This window comes from Cyprinus carpio, chromosome B6 (genome assembly GCF_018340385.1).
Source record: "Cyprinus carpio isolate SPL01 chromosome B6, ASM1834038v1, whole genome shotgun sequence".
Lineage (NCBI taxonomy): Eukaryota > Metazoa > Chordata > Actinopteri > Cypriniformes > Cyprinidae > Cyprinus > Cyprinus carpio.
The window spans coordinates 26227999-26253303 of NC_056602.1; the positions used below are offsets into that span (position 1 = coordinate 26227999).

General features: G+C 34.7%; 1 protein-coding gene across 7 annotated transcripts in view; it reads right to left on the reverse strand.

The window, feature by feature from the left end:
• The window catches only part of LOC109091611 (receptor-type tyrosine-protein phosphatase T-like), a 248226-nt gene that overhangs the window by 46122 nt on the left and 176799 nt on the right, over positions 1-25305 (reverse strand). For 5 of the 7 annotated variants that reach the window (XR_006155051.1, XR_006155054.1, XR_006155050.1 and 2 more), the window contains exons 16-19: positions 24256-24288; positions 13104-13255; positions 9114-9191; positions 7998-8033 (exon numbers count right to left, since the gene is read on the reverse strand). Coding sequence is in view for 1 of the 7 variants with exons in the window: in XM_042726528.1 (XP_042582462.1) it covers positions 7998-8033; positions 9114-9191; positions 13104-13255; positions 18087-18115; position 23756; positions 24256-24288 (329 nt within the window). In the remaining 6 variants the exon portion in view is untranslated. Of the gene's footprint in view, positions 1-7997; positions 8034-9113; positions 9192-13103; positions 13256-18086; positions 18116-23755; positions 23757-24255; positions 24289-25305 lie in introns of all 7 variants that reach the window. The other 2 variants (XM_042726528.1, XR_006155053.1) reach the window with 2 other exon arrangements.

Sequence of the window (25305 nt, forward strand, 5' to 3'; positions counted from 1 at the left end):
TGGACAAAAATACAATGGAAGTCAGTGGGAACTGAACCTGTTTGGTTGCCAACATTCTTCAAAATACCTTCTTTTACGTTCCACAGAAGAAAAAAGTCATAAAGGTTTTGAACGATATGAGTAAATGATGACAGAGTTTATTTTTGGGCGAGCTATCCTTTTTTTATTTATTATTATTTATTTTTTTTGTACACTTTTTTTTAACAATACATGGTCTAGACGTTCTAAGCCAACAATTAAAGGCAACAGCCAATGAAAAGCATAACATGTTAATCTTGATCTTTAGACACAGACTGCAAAAAATAAATACAAATCAAATAAAATAAATGCTCCTAAAAACTTTAGTTCTAAAACACATTTTTGTGCACAAAGTCATGATATTTGAATATTACATGTCATGATATTTTGACTAGGCAAATTCATGGTGCAAAAAAAATGTGTTTATGACTCATGCCAACATATGAACACTAAAAAAGAAAAAAAAGTGTGCGATAGAGAAGTATACACTAGAGACTCCAAGGTCTCTCAATTTACTGCCCCACCCTCTGCCTTTCCCCTTCCCTCTATCGTTATCAATTTTTTCCTAATTAATTATTCATGTGTTTTTGTCTCAGCAGCATGGAGTGAATCCCCAGTGGGTGTATTATGTTGTTAAAACGAGGCGTCTGCCACATCCAACCCAGAGAAATATCGAAGAGCTCCTGCTCTAGAAACGAAAGGTCAACTGCACATTTTAGGTGACCTCATATAGGACACTGTTATGTAGATTATTACTTAATATTTCGATTTTGTAGTTTTAAATCTTCAGGATGATGAGTTCTGACAGTTACGAGTTGATAAAAAGAAGAGTACAGTTCATAAATAAATTATACTGAACCATTAGCAGATTTTACTGTGAGGTCCTATGGGATACGTTCAGTCCTACATAAACTTTAGGATGAAGGGAATATAAAAACGTGACTGAAAACCCATATGGAAAAACAATATGAATACTAAACTAGATTTTGATATGTCCGTCTATAAAGGTGAAATGTGTATTTTATGCAGCATACAGTAACACATCTTTAATTGTGTAAATGTGGTAAGTTATAATTAAATAAATATTTTATAATACTTTTGATTTATATCTGCATGGGTAACCAATATCCATGTGCATTTCTTTAATTTCTCTTATAATATTTAGCTAGACATGATTCATACAGGCCAATAATGTATTTATAGTCGACTCTAAATACATTTTCTAATATATTTTTAGAACTTTACATTTATATTTATATTATATTTAAAATATATTTATAACTTTTTCTAATATATTGCACATCTGCACATTCATATCTTCTGTTTCTAACACAATGTTCTCTCAGTATTGCTTGTAGGTGCAAAAATTAGGTTTGAAATGATAAAACAACTGCATGTATTGGACTATTATTAAGCATACTGTCATATATTGAGTCAAAGAGAGAGAAAGATGTATGCCAAGTACAGTAACTATTCTCCTTACGGATGTAATTTTCTCATTTTGGTCTTGTTCCGTCCCATAATGTCTTCTTTCATTCGAGCATGAACTCTTTGTGGCCATCGCATTATGTGCATTCAGATGATTACAGCTAAAATCACATTAAAGCTCGATTATCAGCATGCACTGTTACATTACGATCACCTACTATGATGTTTGCCATTAACAATAATTACCTGACAAGTCACAATAAAGCACAGGTGACTAAATAATGATATTGTAAATTACTTTCAAATGTCATATGTGAATGGCTCTCATATGGGTCATATGTGTATATGGAGAAAAATAAATGTGATCTAAGAACCTCTGAACAAATGTGTGTATATGTAGAAAGTGCTGTCAAGGTAAAAGAAATTAAAGTCATTAGAATTATTAGCAAAGTATTATAATAAACTTTAGCTCAGGCATTGTTGCAATGTATAAAACATGCTTCGCTATTTCAAGCTTTTTGTCCTTGGCTACATAATTGAAAAAGCAATCTGTAAGTAGTTTGTTTAAATATATAAACCACCAGTCAAAAGTTTCGGGTCAGTAAGATATTTCTATGTAAGAAAATTATACTTTTATTTAGCAAGGACAAGTTCAAGTGATCAAAAATGATAGTGAAGCATTTATAATGTTACAAAAGATTTCTATTTCAAATAATTGCTGTTCTTTTGAACTTTCTATCATGGTTTCCAGCTAATAATTCAGCTTTGCATCACAAAAATAAAATGCATTTGAAAATATATTAAAATAGTTTGAAATATTTAATATTTTTGATTGAATGAATGCAGCATTGATAAGCATAAGAGATTTCAGTCCTACAGTTCAACTTTCAAACTTACAGTATATATGATTTATTTTCTTTGTTTAAACAGTGTATTGAATTTATTTTTACTTTTTTAAATGATTAGGCTCATTGTTTTTGCCAATAGGACAATAAAATGGGCAAAATAAATAAATAATTACCATAGTATAAAAAATAATGACAGATTTTTCCCAGAGCCATATCAAAGAGATAACTTTCTTACCTAAACAGTAAGTAACCACCTAGCAACTACGCAGCAACACCCACAGCAGACTGTAGAAATGTTACACTGAGTTTGCACAACTAACTGTATTATTGCTATTACTTTACTATTACTATACTTATAGTAATACTATTACTATATGTAATGGTTGCTGCCGCATGTTTTGAGTTGAAGCTCCGTCAAGTTAATTCTTTATTGTCTATTTTTCAATCTTAAAATAAATTTTATACACCATCATTTTTGTTTCTATAACATGTTAATATATCCCCCACGATATTCTATAACAAAAACAATCGGAGCACCTTGTTATCACTAGTTTTATTTTAATTTGCAGAGTCCGCTACTAGCTTATAGCCCGTTAGCATCCCTAGCGCGTTACAAAATATTACTACTTACTTTTAAGGCCCTAATTTTAGCTCCTGCATACCTAACTAGTCTTCGCCCACGCTACAATCCATCATGCTACCTAAGGTTGCAAAACTCTGGACTCTTGGTAGTTCCTAGGATAGCACTAAAGGAGGTAGAGCTTTTTTGCATTTGACTCCCAAACTCTGGAATAGCCTTCTTGATAACGTTCGGGGTTCAGACACACTCTCTCCGTTTAACTCTAGATTAAAGACACATCTCTTTAGCCAAGCTTTCACATAATTATCTCATAACCAGTGTTGGGCAGTAGCACATTACTTAGTAACGCGTTACTGTAATTTGATGACTTTTTTAGTAACGGAGTAATTTAATGCGTTATAATTTTTAAAATAGTAATTAGAGTATAGTTACAAGCCGTGGTCTCTATACGTTACTGCCGCGTTACATTGCTGAAAGAACGCAGTGTTTTATAATCTAGAGATTGTAAAAAGGATGTAGCACACGCACTGTTCAGTCAAGTGCCAGTGGATTTGAGACCTAATATAAAATATAAATGATTAACAGGTGCAAGCCTATGCAGTTTCTATTTAGGCTATAACACGCATTTGCAGCATTGAGCAATGCAGTGCTGAAATTTGCATGTTCACGAATCCTCTCAATATAACACACGAATTGTAGACATTATGAAAGATTCATTATGCATATATTTATTGTGTTATAAAAGAGATTTGTGAGATTGTAAAAAGGAGTAATCAGTAATCAGTACATTTTCACAGTAACTTGCTCAACACTGCTCATAACCTTGAATTTTTTTATTCTTTTGCTTGGATTGAACACATCTTTTTTTTTTTTTTGTTGATAAGCTGGAACAGCAGCTACTGTATGCTATTACCTTCTCTGTTTCTGCCAACTAGGAATTACACTAGCTTCAGTCCTTACAAAGGCCTGAGATGACCGAACACCTGAGAAGAGATGATGCCAACCCTCAGACAACATCCAAACCTACCAAATTTTGCTATAATGGACATCAACTTGAGATAGTCACCACTGATAAGCTATTACTAAATATAATGTAGAATCTTTAATTTTCTGTAAAGTTGATTTGCAACGATTTGCATCGTGAAAAGTGCTATACAAATAAACTTGAATTGAATATGTCAAAAACTGTCTTATTTTTTTGTCTATTTTTTACTCCTGTAAGTCTCCTAAGTTAAGAAAGAGCAACCTTTGAGCAATGTCATAACACTAACTCCATCCATCAGAGTAAAGCTGGAGTCGTCAGGCGTCTTTCAGCTAACCAGCAGAATCACACACATCCCTTAGCGGCTTATCCATTTCCAGCCTCTAAAACTATCATTTCTCCATGAAACCGAACCCTTGTCTCTCTCTCCATTCCTATCTCTGTTCCTCCATTCTGTTTTTTTTTTTTTTCATTTCCATCGATCCTGCAGATATCTACACTTCTCTGCAACATCTAAATCTTTCACTCTTTATCTCGCGCTAAAATGTTGCATGTACCCTATTTTCTCTACTATTATCCTCTCTTTCTAACACAATGTTCTCTCTCCCAGATGCTAAGGACTGCTCATCAGATGCATTGATGATCATCTCTGTGAGTATTACAGGAGAAATGATTTTAAAAAACAGTCGGCACGAGTCCTCCCTCACAGTTCCTGTATGTGATTACCAAGGTTTTCGTCCAGCAACGTGATCGATAGCCTGTAAATGAACTGGAAGCCCCACATAATAGGCAGGTTTATAAATGATTAGGGGCTGACAGTCTTTCTCGACCTCGTAATCTCAGTGACATCGTTTCGGCAGGGAGCATCTCCAGACCAGAAATATGACCGCCCTCACTCGGAGCGAGAGATGGGGTCTGTAAAACAGAATGAAAAGGCCTTCTTCCTCATTTAATGCCTCATTCTTTTATCTTTACTGGAGGCTGTATTTCTTACTATCTTCTCTCCATCTCACTATCTTTACCCCCCACTCGATTTCACCTTTTCAATTCTTCTTTACACAATCACTCCTTAATAAAGTGCTTGCTAGACCCTAGAATCCATTCAACCTTTGTTTTGTAGATAATTTTAATCTTAGTTGTATTATCCATTCTTTTTTCTAATAAACATTTTACCTTTAAAGCAACTTATCATTAAATTGACATGAAATTAATTGAAATCCATCTTACTGCCATGACATATTGAAAAAGCAGGCCAAAATATGATTTAACCAACAAAATCACCTATTTCATAGGTAAAGCAATAATATTTTAATAAAAACTACAAACACTATGTAAAACATACGTGCACTGATGAATTGTGCACAATAAAATTACATTTTGATTTCAATGCTCATTTCATGTTGACATCAAAATTTGAAAAACTATTGATTTACACTGTATCATCAACAACGATTACAACATTCTTATTTGTATATTTTGATTTGTGGTTCAGGACTTTTATAATTTTAATACAACCAAATAAATAAATAAATACTAATAATAGTAATAAAAAAAAACACATTTTCCACAAAAATAGTAAGCAGCAAAACTTTTAACATCGATAATAAGAAATGATTCTTGAGCAGCAAATCAGCATATTGGAATGATTTCTGAAGGATAATGTGACACTGAAAATTCAGCTTTGCATTACAAGAATAAATTATATTTTAAAATATATTCAAACAGAAAACAGTTATTTTAAATTGTTATAGTATTTCACAAAATGACTGTTTTTACTGTATTTTAGATCAAATAAATGCAGCCTTGTTGAGGAAAAGAGACTTCTCATCAACAACAACAACAACAACAACAACAACAACAACAAATACCTACTCCAAAGTTTTAATATACAAAGTTTTCATATAAAATGGTAAATGACTGGCAGCTATGGCTGCCAAACAAAAACCGTAGGAATTAAAGTAAAATATCTTAATTGAAATAAAGTGCAAAAACAATCATTTTACAGAAATATTCATTAAAGGTTTTACAGGAAAAAAAAGTTATTATACAGATTTTTGCTTGTTTCAATTATGATATTTTACTTTAATTTTATGGTTTTTGTTTGGCAGCCAGTCATTTACAATTTTTTTTTTTTTTTACAGTGTACTATATAACAGAGAATCAAAGCCTACAACCTACATTTACCAACAATTTCTACTTTGGCTCCCAAGTGCTTAATATTTGCTTTAGCATATCTTGTTTTATTGACATCCTAGATTCCCACTCTAACTTGTATTCTTTTCTTCTGATCCATTCCTTTCTTCCTCCATCCCAGTCCTCCATTAACTGCAGTTCATCTCTCAGCCTCCATCACCTTCTACTGCGCTACTTTAATCTCAGATTTTCTACTCGTATTTTTCCTTTCACCCCTTGGCTTCCCTGGGTCAGGTTGGCATGAATGTGAAAGTATGATTGTGGCCTGTTTCATGTCCAGTTTACAAATATCTCACAGTCCAAATTTACTGCTTCAGTCGATAAACGCCTGAATCAAGTCCCCTATGCTTGACATTTTTTCCTATTCTGCTCTCTCTCTCTCTCTTCCTTCAATACAACGCCTGTGTGCCCATTTTCTCTTTTCTCCATCTCCGTGCACTAAGCAAGCCGTCTTCACCTTCATAACCTCTGTAAATACGTTTGCTCTCAGTGGTCTATTGGCGTTGAGTGTGTATGTGTATGGGAGAGTCGTGGTCTTCGCTGCTCAGTGTAGCTTCAAGCGAGAGTTTTCAAACTCCTACTAGAAGCTGTCTGGATCAGAGGTGCATGTTTAGAGACCACTGCATCTGAGCCTTTTAGAGTGAACCTTTGAAATGAGCTTTTGGACTGACTCTAAGCCCCGAGCGCACCAAGATATCTATCGGAAATCCCTTTTCAAAAGCCGTCTGTAAAGAACGCTTTCAATATCTCCTGAAGAACGAGTATAGGATGAAGCTTTGCGTGACCAGGAAAAACTAGAAAGTGTCAGCAGAAGTACTGTAGTTCACTGTAGCTGCTAAAGTGAGTATGTTTTTATCCAAAACACGCTTGCCAGTGAAGGCAAAGTAAACGTCCAAATCATTCGCAATCAATAGTTATTTCTGTGTTGACGGCGGGTTGTTGCTGTAAATTCGGGACACTGATGAAATCCAATTATTGTTCGATTTTTGCAAGTATTTCTCAAAGCTTTCAGGGAAGAAGAAATAACTGGAAATGATAAATAATGAAGAGAAATTAATGATTAATGAAAACAAGAAAGAAAAGAAAGACAATGAAAAATGAACTGAAATGAACTAACAAATGAATGACAGAATTGAAAAGGAAGGAAGTAGGAAGGACAAATAAACAAATACATTAACAAAATGAACAAATTAACAAACAAAGGAAAAGAAGGAAGAAAGGACAATCAATTGGAAAAATGGAAAGAACAACAAATGAACAAATACATTAACAAATAAATTAAAAAACAGAAAAAAGGAAAGAACAGTAGAAAGGAAATAGGAAAGAATGAATGAATGAACAAAAAATAAAGACAGAATGAAGGAAGGATGGATAAGTATTTATTATGAGCTATTGCCACTGGCTGTGAAATGGTCAATCTGCCTTTGAAATGACATAAGGGTGAGGGTGTGTGTGTGCGTCACACACCGATCTGCCAAATCTGAAAATTAGCATTCTGACAGCTAACGATCTGATTCAAATCACCTTCCACACATTGGGATATAAACATAGAGTTTGTTTGAACTGACAGAAGGCTTTTATTCCTCTAATCTGGCTCAGCGTGGGAGGGACGCATCAGCGTGAGGAGGACGCCGCCGACTCCTCACTGAAACCATAAAATTACAAGCTGCAATTAGTTTGATCAGATGGGAGCCAAAGTCTCGAGCGCCTACTTTTGACTTCAAAGGTCAATGCTATGATCTTTCATCATCTAAACCCATACTTTATGACTCAGAGATGTTTCGCAGATACACATGCAGGTTTGGAATGAAACTACATGCTTAATAGCGATTTGCCTTTGAATATTCATTTAGTCTAAGATCAGCTTCCTCCTACATTCACATTAAAAGAAACAGAAGAAACGGTTTAACGTAATCCACATATAATCAGAGAAGGAAAAGTGTCTTACCTATGGATGCTGTAGCAGGGACTGGCTCCTTAGAAACTGCAAATAAAAAAAAGAATAAAACTGAAAGCTTTTCATTTAGGTATGTATGTACTGTATTTATTTTATTTTTGGCTGTGGCATAAATGCAACACAGCTACTGTTATATTGTTCTGAGATTCTGAAGAAAAATGCTGCTGTTATTATTAACTAAATCTAGTAAAAATTGTTTTCATTAATTGAAATAAAGCTGAAATTAAATGTTAAATAAATTAAATAATAAATCTTCATTCACAGAAATAAGTTTAATTATTAATATTAATACAACTGAAATAAAAATAGAAATATAAAAACTCATAAAATGACAAAAGGACTTAAAATTACTAAAAAATAAAATATTAATAAATACAACAATAATATTTTTTATACTAAAATAACACAGTTGTCAAAAAATACTCATCCTCGTGTAATTCTAAATGTAACAATTTTTCTTCTATGCAACAAAAAGGATCAAATTGCCTCTATCAAAGCTTTAAAAAGGATGCAAAATAATATCAAAAATGTATGACTGCACTACATGCCAAGTCTTCCTGAATTAATGAGATGTCTAATTGATGAACGAATCATTCTTTTCAATCAGATGTTTTCAGTTGATTAATTTCACAAAACCAGTCTGAATGATTCAGTCACAGGCTTAGTTTTGCTCAGTCTATTTTTATGTTTTGTGTGTGTGTGTGTGTGTGTGTCCTTTTTGAAGCTTGATAGCATAATATATATATATATTTTTAACTATTCTTTTCAGCAGTCATTTAGCAGATGCCTTTGTCTAAAGCAACATCTGATATAATATACAGTGATTCTGTAGAAACCCATGGTTTTAAAGTGCTTTGAGAGTGATGTTATTTTTATTTAATTTTTATTTTTTAAGAACTGGGAGTACTGCATTCTTACTGGCAACTGAAAGCATCATCAAATTAGCCTAAATATTTTATAAATGAACATGCAAAAGTAGTAGGAAATTAAACTTTTTGAGGTTTAAATTCCGCAGAGCCTTCCATGACCCATACATTATACAGTTCAAATCTATTGGAATTTTATTACTCTACCACATGGACCCATTCAACATAGAAAGCTTCAAACCTGAGTAGTAGGAGTTGAGGAGCGTTTTACTCTGGAGCGCTTTACCCTGGATTGAGAAGGAGCATGGAGAAGAGGATGCTGGGAAAGACAGAGAGGAGAGCACTTAGTTACCTTACATCACACACACACACACACACACACACACACACACACACACACACACACACACACTGCACATATCTTTAAAACACCACATTATGTCCAGATTAATAGCAGTGTCACATTGGTACAGAATCACAGTGGCAACAGAACACAAGATTTTTAGGTCACTTTCTGCAAAGGAGACAGATATCACACTAATCAACTGCATCTTGCTGTAGTCAACAAGACCTTTAAATGTCATCGACTATTTTGAACATATCCACATGCATATCCTAGCTCAGTATATACAGTGGTTTTCTAAACAATGACTGTAATAAAAAACAGATTGAAAAAAAAAAATCGGTGTAGAAACTAATTTTTACTCAGAAATTTTCATTTTACAAATAATTAAAAAGAAACAGCAAGTAACACATTGATTTTGAAGTAGAAAAACTTAATATTAAGACATTTTGAAATAATCGCTGTTTTATTCAAACCTTCAGAATTTTTTTTAATATATTTTTTACAGGGTAGACTTCCCCTACAAAGTAAATGAAAGTCACAGAAACACACTCCAGTAACTTTCTTTTACTCTTCTCAGCTGAAGCCATATCTTTTTACTTTCCATTTTAATCATCTATCACTCCAGATCTCCCTTTACACAAATCTCTGCGTCTCACATGTGTCGGCGCATACGCATTTGCTCACATAAGGATCTCTACAGAAAGTGCTTTGGCAGCAAAAGCTCACGGGCCAGCGGGGGTGAGATCGAGAGCGTCTGAATGAGAGAAGTGTGGAAGGTTAGAGGCAGGTGTCTCTGTGTTCATTTAAATGGTAATACAACTAAAATGCTGAGTGTGTAGGCTGGGATCGCTATGATCTCTATCTCACACATCTTACGCAGAATCGTCTTAAAGAAAAAAAAACCCAGATATAAAAAAAATAAAAATAAAAAAATTAATAATGTGTGATTGTAACTGTGGAGCCAGTGAGAGGAAGGTCTGGATATAAAATCAGAAAAATGACAATTACAATATGAGATATAAAGGCCCACAAGAATTTGGTGCCCACAGAAAAGGCTTTACAAATTGGAAGGCCTGTCATTCACAAAGTTCAACACACTGTTCTCAAAAGATTTTCCTTCTAGAACCAGCACAGAAATGTGGAAAAATAAAAAGCAGTAGATTCTGCCTGTAAAGCCAGCACATGCTCTGCTTTTCATGCTTTTTAAAAAGCTTATATAACATATCAAATAATACAATATTAGACAAATAAATAAAAAAAATATCATATATCAAGACAAAATAGTGATTTCGAAATTATTTTTGCAGCTAAAAAAAATACAGTCAGAAAAAAATCATCCTTTTTGCAAATACAACACAGAAATTACCCGCTGCAGCTTTAAAGTTTTAGCTGAAAGTGTATGGTCTCTGATAATATATCACTAGGCATTTGACACTATTTTATTTAAAAGAACTGCTTGCAAACAGCAATTATGAGCTGGGCTGAGTCCTAGATTGTTTCTGTTCCAACACCCCAGCTGAGATTCATGCCTATAATAAAGGGCCTGTACTGGTTCAGTAATAGTGACTCTCCGACCATTAGATAAACAACAGATACAATAACAGCCTCCAATTACTCTGTGCCTGTAATGATCTGAAATAAACATACAAATAAACTGCATTTCACATCCACTGACCAATGGCATTCAAAAGAACTAAGAAACACTAAACATGCAGAACACATTGCCAATCAGTGTTGATTTTAAAGGAAATAAATGTGATCATTATGCATAATGACATTCTCTCTCTCTCTATGCATCTTGTTCTTACTCTCCGTTGCCTCTTCTTCTTCCAGCTCCATTCAAATTATTCTGTACACAAAGGCCACTGTGACATTTTGTGCAGAAAGCGACTCAGAAAGACCCATCCTAATTACAGCCCCTTCACAGCATGCCAGAGCCCACTTAAAACTGAGAATGAAAGCAAGAGGGAAAAAAAAACGCCTAGTCCAAATGCCACTTTCTATTCTTCTCTAGCACCTCTTAAAGCAGCACATCAATAGAGAGGTCTCTTGATATGTAGAATGCTTCGGTCCGTGCTGTGTAGCTACAAAATAGCTCTCTGTAGTGGGCGACGTTCAGTTCTGTGAATGGCAGGTGTGAGGCGGTGGCGTCACGTCATTTGGTTTCCTGATAGACGCTTAGTAAAGACAATCGAGGAGAATGGTGAGTTGAGTTAAAATGACAGATTGCTGACCGCTTTTGACCCCTTTTAGGGCTTGCTGGGCTCATCAGCATGATGGTGGGTCATTCAGGAGGTTTGTGTGATTGCAATAATGAGTCCAGAGATTGGCTCACACACACTGCGGCCACTATAGGAGATTGTGGTATTTGGGGAACGTGGTGATTATATGACCTGTGGACTTTTGACTTTTGAGACTGGTTAAAAAGTGCAAGAAGTTCTCTAAAGAGATCCTGTGAAAAATGTCTTGACTGAACATGAAACTATTGCTCTATATTTCAACATATCTTCTGATGTTAACTGATGTTTATTTAGTGCTATAATTAGTAGTAAAGAGGAACAGAACAATTGCTTCACAGAATTTAAAAGCTGAGACTTTCAAATCAAAAGTATCAAAGTTTATGGTGAGTATTGGATGGGTTGATTGCTAAACAATGCTTAGTTTTCATGTATCAGTAGAAAACAGCACAGACTAAGAGATCTTGTTTCATCATTATCATAGTGTGCATGTAATAAACACTAAATAAAAACAGTCAAAATGCACCAAGCATTGCTGTTTCATCATTGACCAAACCAAAAATTATTATTTTTTTTCTATTCTGGGTGAATAGTTGGCCAAGTTTCATGAAAAATTTCAGTGCTTCACTAATTGCTCCCTAAAATTTAAATAAGTATGTTGTAAATAACACTTAAGTTTTTGTTAAGTCATTCATTAATTTGTTCATTAATCTCTCAATTCATTCATTTCTTCGTTTATTGATTTTTTTTTTATTCAATCATTTGTTTACATGCTCAATATTTCATTCATTTGTTCATGCATTTGGTTATTCATTAAATAATTTGTTGATTTACTGATTCATTTGTTTATTTATTATTCTTTAATTTGTTCATGTGTGAATCCGATAATTATTTAATTTTCTCATTTGTAATTTCATGCATTGACTTTTAATTTGTTCATTCATAAATTTCTATCTTTAATGGTTTATCTGTTATTGGTTAACTTCCCTCTCTAACTAACTGCAGTATGTATCCAGACCAGATGGTGGATCAGCACCTAGAAAGGACCCCTACAGCCCTGAAAGACAGCGGAGACCAGGACAACTAGAGCCCCAGATACAGATCCCCTGTAAAGACCTTGTCTCAGACGACCACCAGGACAAGACCACAGGAAACAGATGATTCTTCTGCACAATCTGACTTTGCTGCAGCCTGGAATTGAACTGCTGGTTTCGTCTGGTCAGAGGAGAACTGGCCCCGTGACTGAGCCTGGTTTCTCCCAAGGTTTTTTCTCCATTCTGTCACCGATGGTGTTTTGGTTCCTTGCCGCTGTTGCCTCTGGCTTGCTTAGTTGGAGACACTTCATTTACAGCGATATCGTTGACTTGATTGCACAGATACTATTTAAACTGAACTGAGATGATGACATCACTGAATTCAATGATGAACTGCCTTTAACTGTCATTTTACATAATTGACACACTGTTTTCCTAATTAATGTTGTTCAGTTGCTTTGACACAATCTTTTTTGTTTAAAGTGCTATATAAATAAAGGTGACTTGACTTGACTTATCAGAGAGATATCACAGGTACATTCGATATAAACAGAGATTATATGAAAAAACAGGGCAGCACAATAATGTCACAGCACAATATTTGCTGAACTCACAGAATCCGTTGAGGTCCTGGTTGCTGGTGGAGAACGGATCGTCCTTGTGTAACGTGCTGACTTTTCCTGTGCTTTTATCTGCTGTGCCTACGGGTCCCATCTCTCTCTGCGTGCTGCTGCTGGCTGTCTCCTTCTGTTTTTTAGCTAGTTTCCTTTAAATCCATCCACAACAGGACAAGTTTATACACATGATCAAAAGACGACACTTCAGTGTTGGTGCAATGCTCTTGGCTAGTGCAAACTGTTTAACTGTTGTACAAACATGTTTAAATGTGCAAAAGTAATCACCTTTTTTTGTTTTTTTGTGTGTGTGTGTGTGTGTGTGTGTGTGTGGGGGGGGGGGGTTATCAAGTTACAGTAGTTACTGCTAGACTTGCCCGTTTTTGGTTAGACATATAGTACTAGTGTATATGTAAAGTATAAGAGTATAATAGTAACAGTATATAGCACTAAACCATAGCACTGCCACAACACTGCTGTAAAACTGACATGCAAGATATACAAGGCAAACACACACAAACAGACACTGGGCACATAGAGGACAAGCAACCTGTCCTCCAACTAATACGCTCGTATAGGTCGTTTGTCCAAATCCCTGAAATACGACCCATCAGAGCGTATACTACAATTGCGCCCCTATCGGCAAAAGGTCGTGTTCATATTAATGTTTTGTACTCTTTTATTTGTCCCGTGATTTGCGTTTCGTGTAGCTCAGTTGGTAGATTATTGCGTTTATACCTTGAAATGCAATCATGCTATCATGGGTTCGATCCCCGAGAATGGACGTGCACGTAAAATGTATATGCTCAAAAAATCATAATTTAGCATGATTTCTGTGAGGGTTAGGTTTAGGGGGTGGGTTAGGTGTGGTCATTCGAACGAATAAGCCTCCTAGTAAAATATGTACGAGGGAGATCGGTGTAAAAAGTCCACACATTGCATTTAAAGTAAACGTGCGTTTTGATTGGTAAGACGTTATACATCATTTCATGACGACAGAACAACGCGATACTGTCATTATTTTTTACGCCCGCTAGAGGCCGCTTAACGTTAAAACGTAAAAATAGGTCGTAATAAGGTGCTTGCACAAACGACCTATATGGTCGTTTTTTGTTGGAGGACAGGCTCAGGACAAGAGGTGAGGCTGGCATTTGGCTATTCCAATGGCACTGACTGTAAGATTTCTGTATTATCATCTAAAATATACATTCTGCAGTGATATATGCCAGTGAATGAGAGAGAGAAAGAGAAGAAAAATCACAAACCTACTCAAATCGAGAGAGAGAATCTCAAAACCTTGCCATGCAGAACAAAGCCAATTGAACATTACAAGTCTATTGATCAGGAAAGACTTGTACACGAACACATTCACTTGTAGATAATGCAGAGAAACATATTAAAGTACTATACATTAATAACATATTAATATATTGCAGTGCTTTCTCTTAAAGGTCCAGTACAGAACTGTTGCAATGGGCAGCACACACGAATGACAGCTGCAATGTTTCATTAACTACAGATAGCATTGCACCATTAAAGTATTATATCATTGTTAAAACTGTGACATGTAGAATAAGTGACCTAGCAGTTATTACTTCGACACACTGAGCTGTTTAAATGTGGCTTGCAACATTTCCTGATATCATCCCACCTCTTCACCTGTCATTTACTGCCTTATTATCCATAAAAATGGCCTCAAAATATAATCAAATAAAAATAATCTATGGCAGTTTTTATAAAGGGAGCAGACTTCACTTCTGCTGCTCCTTGATTTGTTGATTTGTCTGGCTGTTCATAAGTTGAGGTCTCCCCACACTTAAGTGCACAGAACTTCAAGGAAGATATTACTGTCAGCAATGGATTGGTGTCATCCAATAAAATGACTCTGATTCTCCAGGTCCCACAGAACACCATTTGATATGTGCTTTCTTCTCTTATGGGGCTGAGCTGATAATAACTCTTTGTTTTGTTATTTTCTCTGCTGGGAACTTAAAAAAATCAAATAAAGTTTCAGCTTCCACAAAAACCAGGCCAACCTTTAAAATTGGGGCCATTTTAGCTAGGTTGGAAAATAAATTCAGTAACATTGGTTTTGGGTGACTGAGGATCAAAAGAGGATGAAAAGTGTTCAGAAGCAGGTCTTAACACCAAGAAGCAATAAGAGAGGGGTCATGACTTTCCAATTAAGCAGCCAAGCATCAATGTGATGGCTAGAAAGTGCTGAGATTTCGTTGGAGAAACTGCAACACACAACCTCTATACCACAACCTAGAGTGCTCCCTACCAAGACAGCATATTCATCAACCATCGGCTCATACCACAATGCATGCTGAAGGTCACAGTATTTTGTAATACAACAGCCATCAGATAATAAAACCCATTGATTGCTGCAGTAATAGGTCTCGTTTCAAGTGCCAAATTCGGACATATTGCAAGTGGCATAAACTATAGATAATCCTTATTTAATGAATGTCAGTGCAGCACTTCATTAAAAGTGAAGGCTATAATATAGTTAGGGCACCATAAACAGTATTTATAGCACCAACTTTTGTTAATGGCTTTTTGTAAAAGAAAAAGAGCGAGGGGGGAACAATGAGGAGATAGCTGTAAAATCTGGCTTGATTATACTCTTCATTCATGCATAAAATTCACCAAATGTTCATTAATAAGGGTATCACACTTGAATGAGCTAAAACTAGAATGAAGGAAATAGTACAAAGACGTGCACTTGTGACATCAGAACATGCAAAGACAAGGCAGCTGGCCAGGAAGTGCACTTCTAAGTAGTGTTAGTAAGCATGCAGAAGATCTCAAAATAACCTTTACACTAACCACTATTATTCAGTTGCTTGCATGCACAAGGTTAACTTGTAGGGCATGTCATTAGGAAGGACAAAGTCAATTAAATTGCCCTTAAATTACTTTGGATAAAAGTATCTGCCAATTGTGTACATGCATGCACAAACAAATTTTTGAAGAAGACATGCGGATGAATCTGGAATAAACATCAAAAGCATTATATATTATGACTGTTGCATCACCCTAAAAACATAGTACACTGAAAACAAAGGGCCAGATTTGCTAAACGGGGGTAATTAGCAGTAGAGCGTAATTCCATAAAAGCACTGATGGGAGGGGAAAATTCTACAGGTTATTTACTAACAATGCGCACATTAAAGAACACAGACACAACCAGATAATTTCCATAATTACCACCACAATCTAACAAGAGCAGTGAAAATTACCGTCTGCTTTAAGACATGCTTTTTTGGGCATTAATGACGCAAATACCAGTAGTTTGTCTAGCACAAATGTTACTAAATTGCATTGCGTTATTCATTTTAATACTCTCCTCCCATACATTTTCCAACTGATAGGAAAACTCCTACAAATGCATATTCAGTAAGGTCAGGCCCAAAAATAACTGTATCCATGCCTTTTCAGTGCTAATTCTTCACTGCGCGTCTTTAGTAAATCGTGACAGGACTATTTTAACGGCAAAAGACGGTTTGTGCAGGTGTCATGTTATACTACATACTCAAAAGTCTGTAACAGGCAGGAACAAATTGGGGAAGCACATCTAACTGCAATTAATATTATTATTATTATAAATATATTTGTATTTATTTATTTAGATATTCGAAATATCTAGATATTTCGAAAGTTAAATCATAGAGCTTTTATTTTGGCTTAAAAATGCAGGGACATGTTTTTTTTTTAAATGCATTTCTTTGTTGACAACATTTATAAATGCTTCACATTACAATATTTGATACACTGTAAACACTGTTATCATGAGCTGCTCATGTAAAATAATCACTACACAGCACATCAGGTTACATATTTATATAATTACAACACAATCATTGCAATTTGATAATCATACTAAAGCGCATAAAGTAAAGTGAATGTAAATTATAGGCCTTGAATACAAGATTACAAATTGGTATCAAAGTTTCTTTCCTAATGGTAAATTCAGTTTGAGACTGGGCAAGGACAAGAGTGAAGATGTGCACTGATTGCGCTACTAAATCTGAACATGCATGTGGAAAATCCCATAACATAACCTCGCTGAATATGAGAATGCCTCGCTCTCTGGGTTTGGGGAATATATTGGCGTCACGGTTAGCTTTAGCCTGTAGCTCTCTGTCTTTGCCCTCTCAGATGATATCCTTTTGAAAGAGCTCCTCCTGGCTGTGTTCCTACTTTCATCTATATTTCAGGAGCGGGGAGAGAGCAGTGAGAATGCACATAGTAGTCTGACTGTGAATCTGAGCTTTTAAATCCTTTAACGCATGAGGTAAACATCCTGCAGCTAGGCTCTGTTGAACACAGTGCAAATGAAACAATACTGCACAGTAAAATGCTGAGGCAGGCATAACAGTCGAGGTAATAGTGAATAGTTTAAGCGTAACGGAAAAGTAATAAAAAGTAGAGGTGGAGTTCGCAGACCAAAGGGATTTGAGCTGAACAAGCAATAGTCGATAATAATAAGATAACAGTGGAGCCACATCAATTTACATTCACACGAGAGCAATTTATAACTGTGGGCCTGCTAATGTTTCAATGAAATCTGAAAAAAAAAAAAAACAAACCTGTAGGTATATAGTGCATAAGACGGTTTATGGCCGAAACCGACTGTGTTTGCTAGAAAATGGAACTACTGTGATGCTGAAATATTGGCGCAAAGTGAGATGAATATAAAACCGATTTAACACTTTGCGATGAAATTGAACTTTTCTTCATTTTGAAAAGCTTTGTTCACCATGGCAAAGTTAGGAGACTTTTGGTACTAAGATTAATTGTCACTTAACTTTAATTTCATTTAATTCATTCTTTTACTTTTTCTTCTAATGAACTAAGGAGGTTTTAAAATACTTTTCAGGAATTGTTAAAAGTACTTAGAAGAAAAATTTATAGGAAAGCATAAAAAAAAAAAAAACAGGATTGTTGGTTAGATGTTTTGTATTTAATGCTACTTACAGGTAATAAGAGTAGGAATACGCATTCTTCTGGAGCAGCAAGATAAGGACAAAGCAAAAACAAGAAGGAAAACAAAACAAAAGAACAAAAAAAAATCAATAAAATATGTAATATAATAAAATAAAAATAAAAATATGACAATATGAAGATATGAAGATATAAATAAAATATAAATATTTAAAGAATAAAAAATACAAATTAAAATATAATAATAATAAAAATATGAAAATACCACAATAAAATAAAATAAAATATAATATAATAAAATAAAAAAAGGAACCAAAAAAGGACAAACACATTGATTAGTGATCAGTATTGGAAATAAAGAGATGTTTAATGACAAAATTATTAAAACTTGCCACTGTTATATGCTGACCACATAATGTTTTATTTAGACAAGAAAATGCTACACAGCTTCATGTAGCTAAGCTAAAGATTTATGCTACCTGAGGCTGTACATTTCGTGTTGTAAACGGCCTTTGCATCAGAAATAGTCAGTAATAGTAAATCTGTAAAAAAATATAATTAAACAACAAATGAAATGTATGAAACTGCACATCTGGCTCCCCTTCAAGTAAAAAAAAAAGTGTGAAAGAGAACAAAAAGTAGGAAAAGTCTATATACCTGTACTGGTGGGAGTGTGTGTTTGGACAGCTAAAGAGATGGACTGGAATGGTGGGTGTTTCACAGACATATTGTAGCTCTGTTCTCTGTTATGAGCTTAACAGGGACAGAAAGAGAAAGAAGGAGGAGGACAAGAGACACCAAAAGCAGTTGGCGAACACATCACACTTTTGCAACTCCAAAATGAGGCCTTGTCATCAGAGTGTCTCAGCTCTGACGTCTCTGTGGACCGCTTCCTTCCGGGGAAAGACGAGAGGAGGTGACATACGGCAAGCTAGGACAGCGATAGCAGCCTGATACCATAATAAAGACCAGATGGCGTCTGTTAACGGTGATTCGATTAACTGTAATATCGGTGATGACATGCAAGTGAAGTCGTCAATTAGTGACTTCATGGCCGTCTGCTTTTTGACTGCGCTCACTGCTTTTTATCGCTCTTCTGAAACATATCTTCCACAAGGTGCATTCTTTGCTTTTTACAATTTACAAATGAACTTCTAATTTGCCACTGTGCAAACCTTTACACTGAAACAAACCCACTAAAATAATCATGTAGTAGATTGAGTTAACATGTTTTCATGCTAACAGTTGTCAAACAACTTTCAAATTTTGCCATTTTGCTCGAACCTTTACAATCATATAAAGTAATAATACAAATGATAATAAATAATAACATAAATTAATAACAAGCGGTAAATGGATTAATATCAAATATCATATATTATTAACATCTTTATTAATATACTTTTTAAAAATTAAATATACATCAAATATCCCTTAAAATCTGGCACATTGTGCAAACTTTAATACAAACCTGCTATTGTAACTAGCTATTTTGGCTTTAACATTTACCAACTAATGATTTATAAATAACCTTAACATTTTGAGCAGACCTTTACAATGATAAAAACCCAACCAAAGTAATCATATTTCATCTATCATCTATCAATCAAAATTTCCCACCATGTATAAACCTTCATGACAAAATGAAACTGCTAAAGAAATCATCCACTAGCCTGAGTTATTAACATGTTTTCACGCTACAAATTCCCTCAAAACCTCCCACTTTGCACAAATCTTTACAATAATACAAACCGGAATAATCATGCATCAGCCTGTCAGAGTTATTCTTTGGCACACAGCTGCATTAAGTCACACAAACACTAAATTCTCGCCTGTACGCTTTGTGTATCATAAAAGCAAGCTATAGCACCCAAACTGCTAGCTTTATCGCTAAAGCAGCACCAAAGTAAATATATTTAATGACCCTGTGACTTCTCTGTAGGCAATAAAAACACAGTTTGGTTATGGGCTGTTATGGAAAATGTGTTTTGCAACAGGCTGACGGTGCTAAAACAGATGCAAACGGTCGATGCGTTTGGCGGCATGCATATGCAGCAGGGGCATCCATCTTTGGCCATTTCATCTCAATGGCCCTTTAAAATGGCCTGCTGACATTGTTCTGATGATATTAATAAAAGAGAGCGAAGTGAAGAGCACCACGGCGGGCGAAGGTGGCCATAAATATTAATGGAGTAGAACTGTGAGGAGATCGCAGCATAAGTGGCCTCTTTATTATTTTTTTGGGCTCTTCCGTGATTTATCAGCATTCCTGAAATGAGACACATTTCTGGTGTGAGGAGAAAGTGTGATACCCACAGTGATGTCACATACATGTACCATCACTTTACACGGGAGAGAGGGAGGGTGGAGGAAGACGGGGAAGAGAAAGGTTTCGGAACTTGACAAAAGGTTGTTTTGTTTAACAAAGTGCAGAAGATTTCATACAACTTTATTTCAGCTAATGACTGTAAATGAGACAGCGTGGTTTATTAGATCATAAAATTGTTCATTCATCCATTCAGGCTTGAAAGCATATGCACAATCGTCTGACAAGCGTGTAGAAGTGTGCACACATCTCTCACACATCCACATCCGCGCCTACCAACATACCAAAGACTTCTACTGCATTTATATAAAACTAATTATAAAACTTATTATAACTAAACCTAAATGTAGCTCAAAATGTATGTATAAACACATTTCTTTTTTTTACTTAAATGTATATATATAATGCATAAATAAACAATATAATAATAATAATAATACTAATAATAATAATATAAACTCGTAATAATATATAAATTATGCTCACATGCAGGCTTCTTTTCCAATAACAATTTTACCTTGTAAATTAAATTAAATTAAATTAAATTAAATTAAATTAAATTAAATTAAATTAAATTAAATTAAATTAAATTAAATTAAATTAATAATAAAATTTAACACAGTTAAATAAAATAAATAAATAAATAAATAAAAAGTATTGCCACAATATGTACCTAAATATAGTAACAATTTATGCTGGCACTCCAAGGTACTTCAAATAATATCATGGTACCTCATAACTTGTATTATATAGAAATACTATGATACTTTCATATGCACCATATTATTAAATGATCTCTTTCTGTCTCACTCTATATGTGTGCTGTTTTATACTATCACATTTCTCCCTATAGCAATCATCTATTATTTATGTCAAATTGCTTAATGTCTAGGTCTGTCATTGATCGAAACCACATAGATGTGCAAGAGCTTCACTGCCGTGTGTTGAGTGCAGGGCCATGCTGCAGTGTGTGTGTGTGTGTCTGCGTGTGTGTTTAATGGTCTGGGACTGAATAGTGTCCAAACGAACTCTGTCCAAGATCGACTCCCTCATTGCTCCACGGTAATGCTGACCGAGGGAGAAATAGACCAACACTTTGTGTAATAGCTGTGCTGCCTATGCATATGATTACACACTGAATCATCACATACATCTATTTTCAGCAGGGCCGATCATAGGCCACTATATTTCACATAATATACTTGCGTCTCATGAGATCTCTCAGCATTGGAGCTCTGATGTGGAATCAGATAATGCCACTTATGCACTTCTGGCTTCATGTAAAAAAAAAAAAAAAAAAAAGATCCAAAACCAGACTGAAGGTATTTACTGTAAAAAGGTCATGTCATGAAAAGTCAAATCTACCTCCATCTTTTAGAGTTCTATGCAAATGAGTGATCCCAATGTTAGGAAAGTTATTTTTAACAAGGTATTTTAACCGCTCATGTGGAACAGCAGCAGATTATATCAGCGCGGATTGTTTTATGAATCTGTCACAAAGAGTCTGCAAAGACGATGTTACTACGACGTTAGCTAATAATAACAAAGAATAATTCTTAATTCATATATCAACAAATATGTAACAAATAGGAATTAATTTTAAAAAAGTATTGTTTACAAATAATTCTTAACTGTATCAAAAATTTATTGTAAGGAAAACATTTATTGTAATGGAAAAACAACTTCTTCAAGAAAACATGACCAAAGAACTGTATAGAGTCTCGGAAGTGGCATTCACAGAAGATTTTTGTACATAAACGGGACATTTTAATCTTTTACTAAAATCTTTCACATAATAATTGTTTTTCAGGAAAAAGAAAAAGAGGGACTACATGATAAACTTACCACAAAATAAAATAAAATATTAATATAAAATAAAATAAATAATAAATTAAATTAAATAAAGTTCATGACCCCTTTAAAGATGAACAAGAATTACCAACAAGTCAGTGCTTCCACATCAGTACCCTGAAATACAAGACCGAAATTGCTATTAAAAAGGGGCTGATGCATGTCAGCTTATGGAATATTGCTATGAATATTTCAGTGCTGTTATGTTTAAGGATTTCAAAGAGACCCTTTTTAATATCGATTTATGGTGCTACAACTTTCTATTTAACAGGCTGAAAAGAAAACCAACAACGCATCAGTTTCTGGTTCCATATTTCAAAGAGCTACTTTACAGCCTATACAATTCCGACATGAAAATGTACCATAAACCATAAATCGTTTACCTGTTACTGTTGCCTACTGTAATCCAAGCCAAACGACCTTAAGCACTGACATTTTAATGTGTTCCCATTAATGTTGCAGTTGTGTAAATTTCGTAAGATTACAGAAAAGACCTGGCAACCTCTGAGCTTTAAGCTAAATCCTCTATACAGTTGGTTGTGTAGGTGTCTTGGCGTGGGAGTAATCACCCTTTGCCTTCATGAACATAACATATTTGCTTAACGGCGTAGTGCAGCACACGAGGCAGGGTTGTGACAGTATTAAAGAGGAATAATTACCAGCTAGCCCGGATTGTGGTATAAAGTGTCATTTGAAGCCACTCTCTGAGCGAATCAAGTGCCCTTTTCACTGTAATTGTTGCACCATGGGACATATGCTAATGCTATTTATGAGAAGGTGATCTAACAGGCAACGGGATTCGCTGCAGAAATTAAACTTATTTTAATATGGTAATGTAGTGACATTTGAACCGCCCTTAAATTTCCTGGCACAAATCACTGCAGATTTCTCTAACATTTAATAGCGACAATGCACAACAACAAGCAATTAAAAACAAGAGTGAGAATGCAGAAAAAAAAAACACATTAAACACAGGCCACATTGATAGCGAGCAAAAGCATCATACTTTCACAATTAACACCAACAACCACTATTGCTCTGTTCCAAAACCTAGCAAACTGCCTATAGAGACAGCATTGTAAAGTATCACAGAAGCTCAACATATGCTGTCTTATAAGATTCCTTACAATTCTTGATATATCCTTCACCTTAAAATTTTTCTTCTGTCATCAATTCCGGTCCAATTTATTTTATTCACTGATCTCATTATGCATTTAGGGATTTTAGGGATAATATTCACTATTATTCATCTTGCATCGGCAGTTTAATTAATTAATTAATTACATTTTTTTTTTTTTTTTTTTTTTTACTGCGCTAATGATGCATTTTGGGATTGCACTAAATGTACACTACAATAGAACGACATTTACATTAAATTCAGCATATATTAGTACACTACCATTATCATGGTGTAAACCTTCATATTTGTATATTTTTTCATTTATATATATTTGATGCATTTATATGCATTCTTGCATTGTCAATTTTATCGCTTTTTTGGATTTCTTTCTTTCACTGAGATCACACTGAAAAACATGATATGTTCAATGCAATTCTAAACTTGCCAATGCAATAAAAATCTCAATTATTAACATACTTATATTTTATTCAATATTGTGCGATTTTACTCAAAACGGTGTTATTTTTAGGCTTATTGAAGTATTAGAGTAAATTCTCCTAAAATAAGTTATGTCTCATATTCTGTGAGCTAAAGTATGAGGTTTTATTTATTTATTGATTTATATTTTCTGCATATATACAGCACTCCAAATCAGTAGGTGGCTAAGTAGGCAGCAGGACAGCTCACTAGGTTTGGGAACAGAGCTTGTATTTAATCACTAATACAAACAAATCAAGATGATAGTTTCCGTGCATGTGCCAAAATGTGAATGACAAAAACCAATGAAAAAAATTTAAATAAATAAAGAAAAGCATATAATATGACACAAATGGGATCAAATAAAAGAAAATGGTGTGCGAATGGGCTCAGGATGCGTACTGTGGCTAGAATTAAACATACAATACCCCACACTTAGAGTTCTCCAGGTGTGGATTTCTCTAGCGGACGTAGCCCAGAGGAGGAGAAATAAAAGACAGGGTATGAGTCTAGAGGTTAAGTAACACACACTCACACTCTCACACACACACTAACATCACCTTTTCATACTTCACAGCATATAATACAGCATCTGAGGGTTTCCTGTGTGGTAGGCCAAACTGTGAGTGTATGTACTGCGCTGCATGCAGCTCATTGAGCTTTGATTCTAGTTGAAATGGAGAAGCTTGAGTGAGCGGGTGAGTGCTGAGATGGAAATGTTACACTGTCCCATGCCCCACAAGGAAACGTTTCAGCACATTATACATCAGTCTACATTCTGAACTGAGTTATTTACCTTAAAAATACACTATAGCCAGTATACATATGACATTACCATGTGAGATTAGTTACGAATAGTCAAGAACACGTCTGGGTCACATTTCACCCTAAAATCAAAAGCATTAAGATTTTTTTAATTAAGATGGCAATTAAGCATTTTTTCCATCCAAGTTTCATTACAGTAATGTGGAGAAAAAGGTTAATATATAAATATACATAAACAAAAATAAATTAACAAACAAAGAAACAAATAAATAAAGTATACACCATGGTCAATAGTATTGTCCTAATGTGGGCTGAATTTAATTTAAAAAGCAAAGTACTGTATTGCAATATTTAAAAATGCAATGACATTCAATTGAGAATAATGAGGATTATCTAGACATGTTACGGTAATGTTTTTTTTTTTTTTTTTCATTAGATAATGTCACAATAGTAAACAAAAAGCCCCAAAACAGGCTTTTATTTATTAAAATACTTTGATTATAGGTTTTATTGTGACCTAGACATGTTCTTAACCGTTCTTCTGAGACAAATCCTTGAAAAAAATATGACCTGTTGTACATAACAGGTGGCATACAGAAATGTGAAACAGCACATTAGACTTCATGGAGTACTATGACCAACACATGTTTCTTTCAAGTCGTGCACAGTGTGTTTAGACATCCAAACTGAACGGCACCGGAGCCAAATCTCCT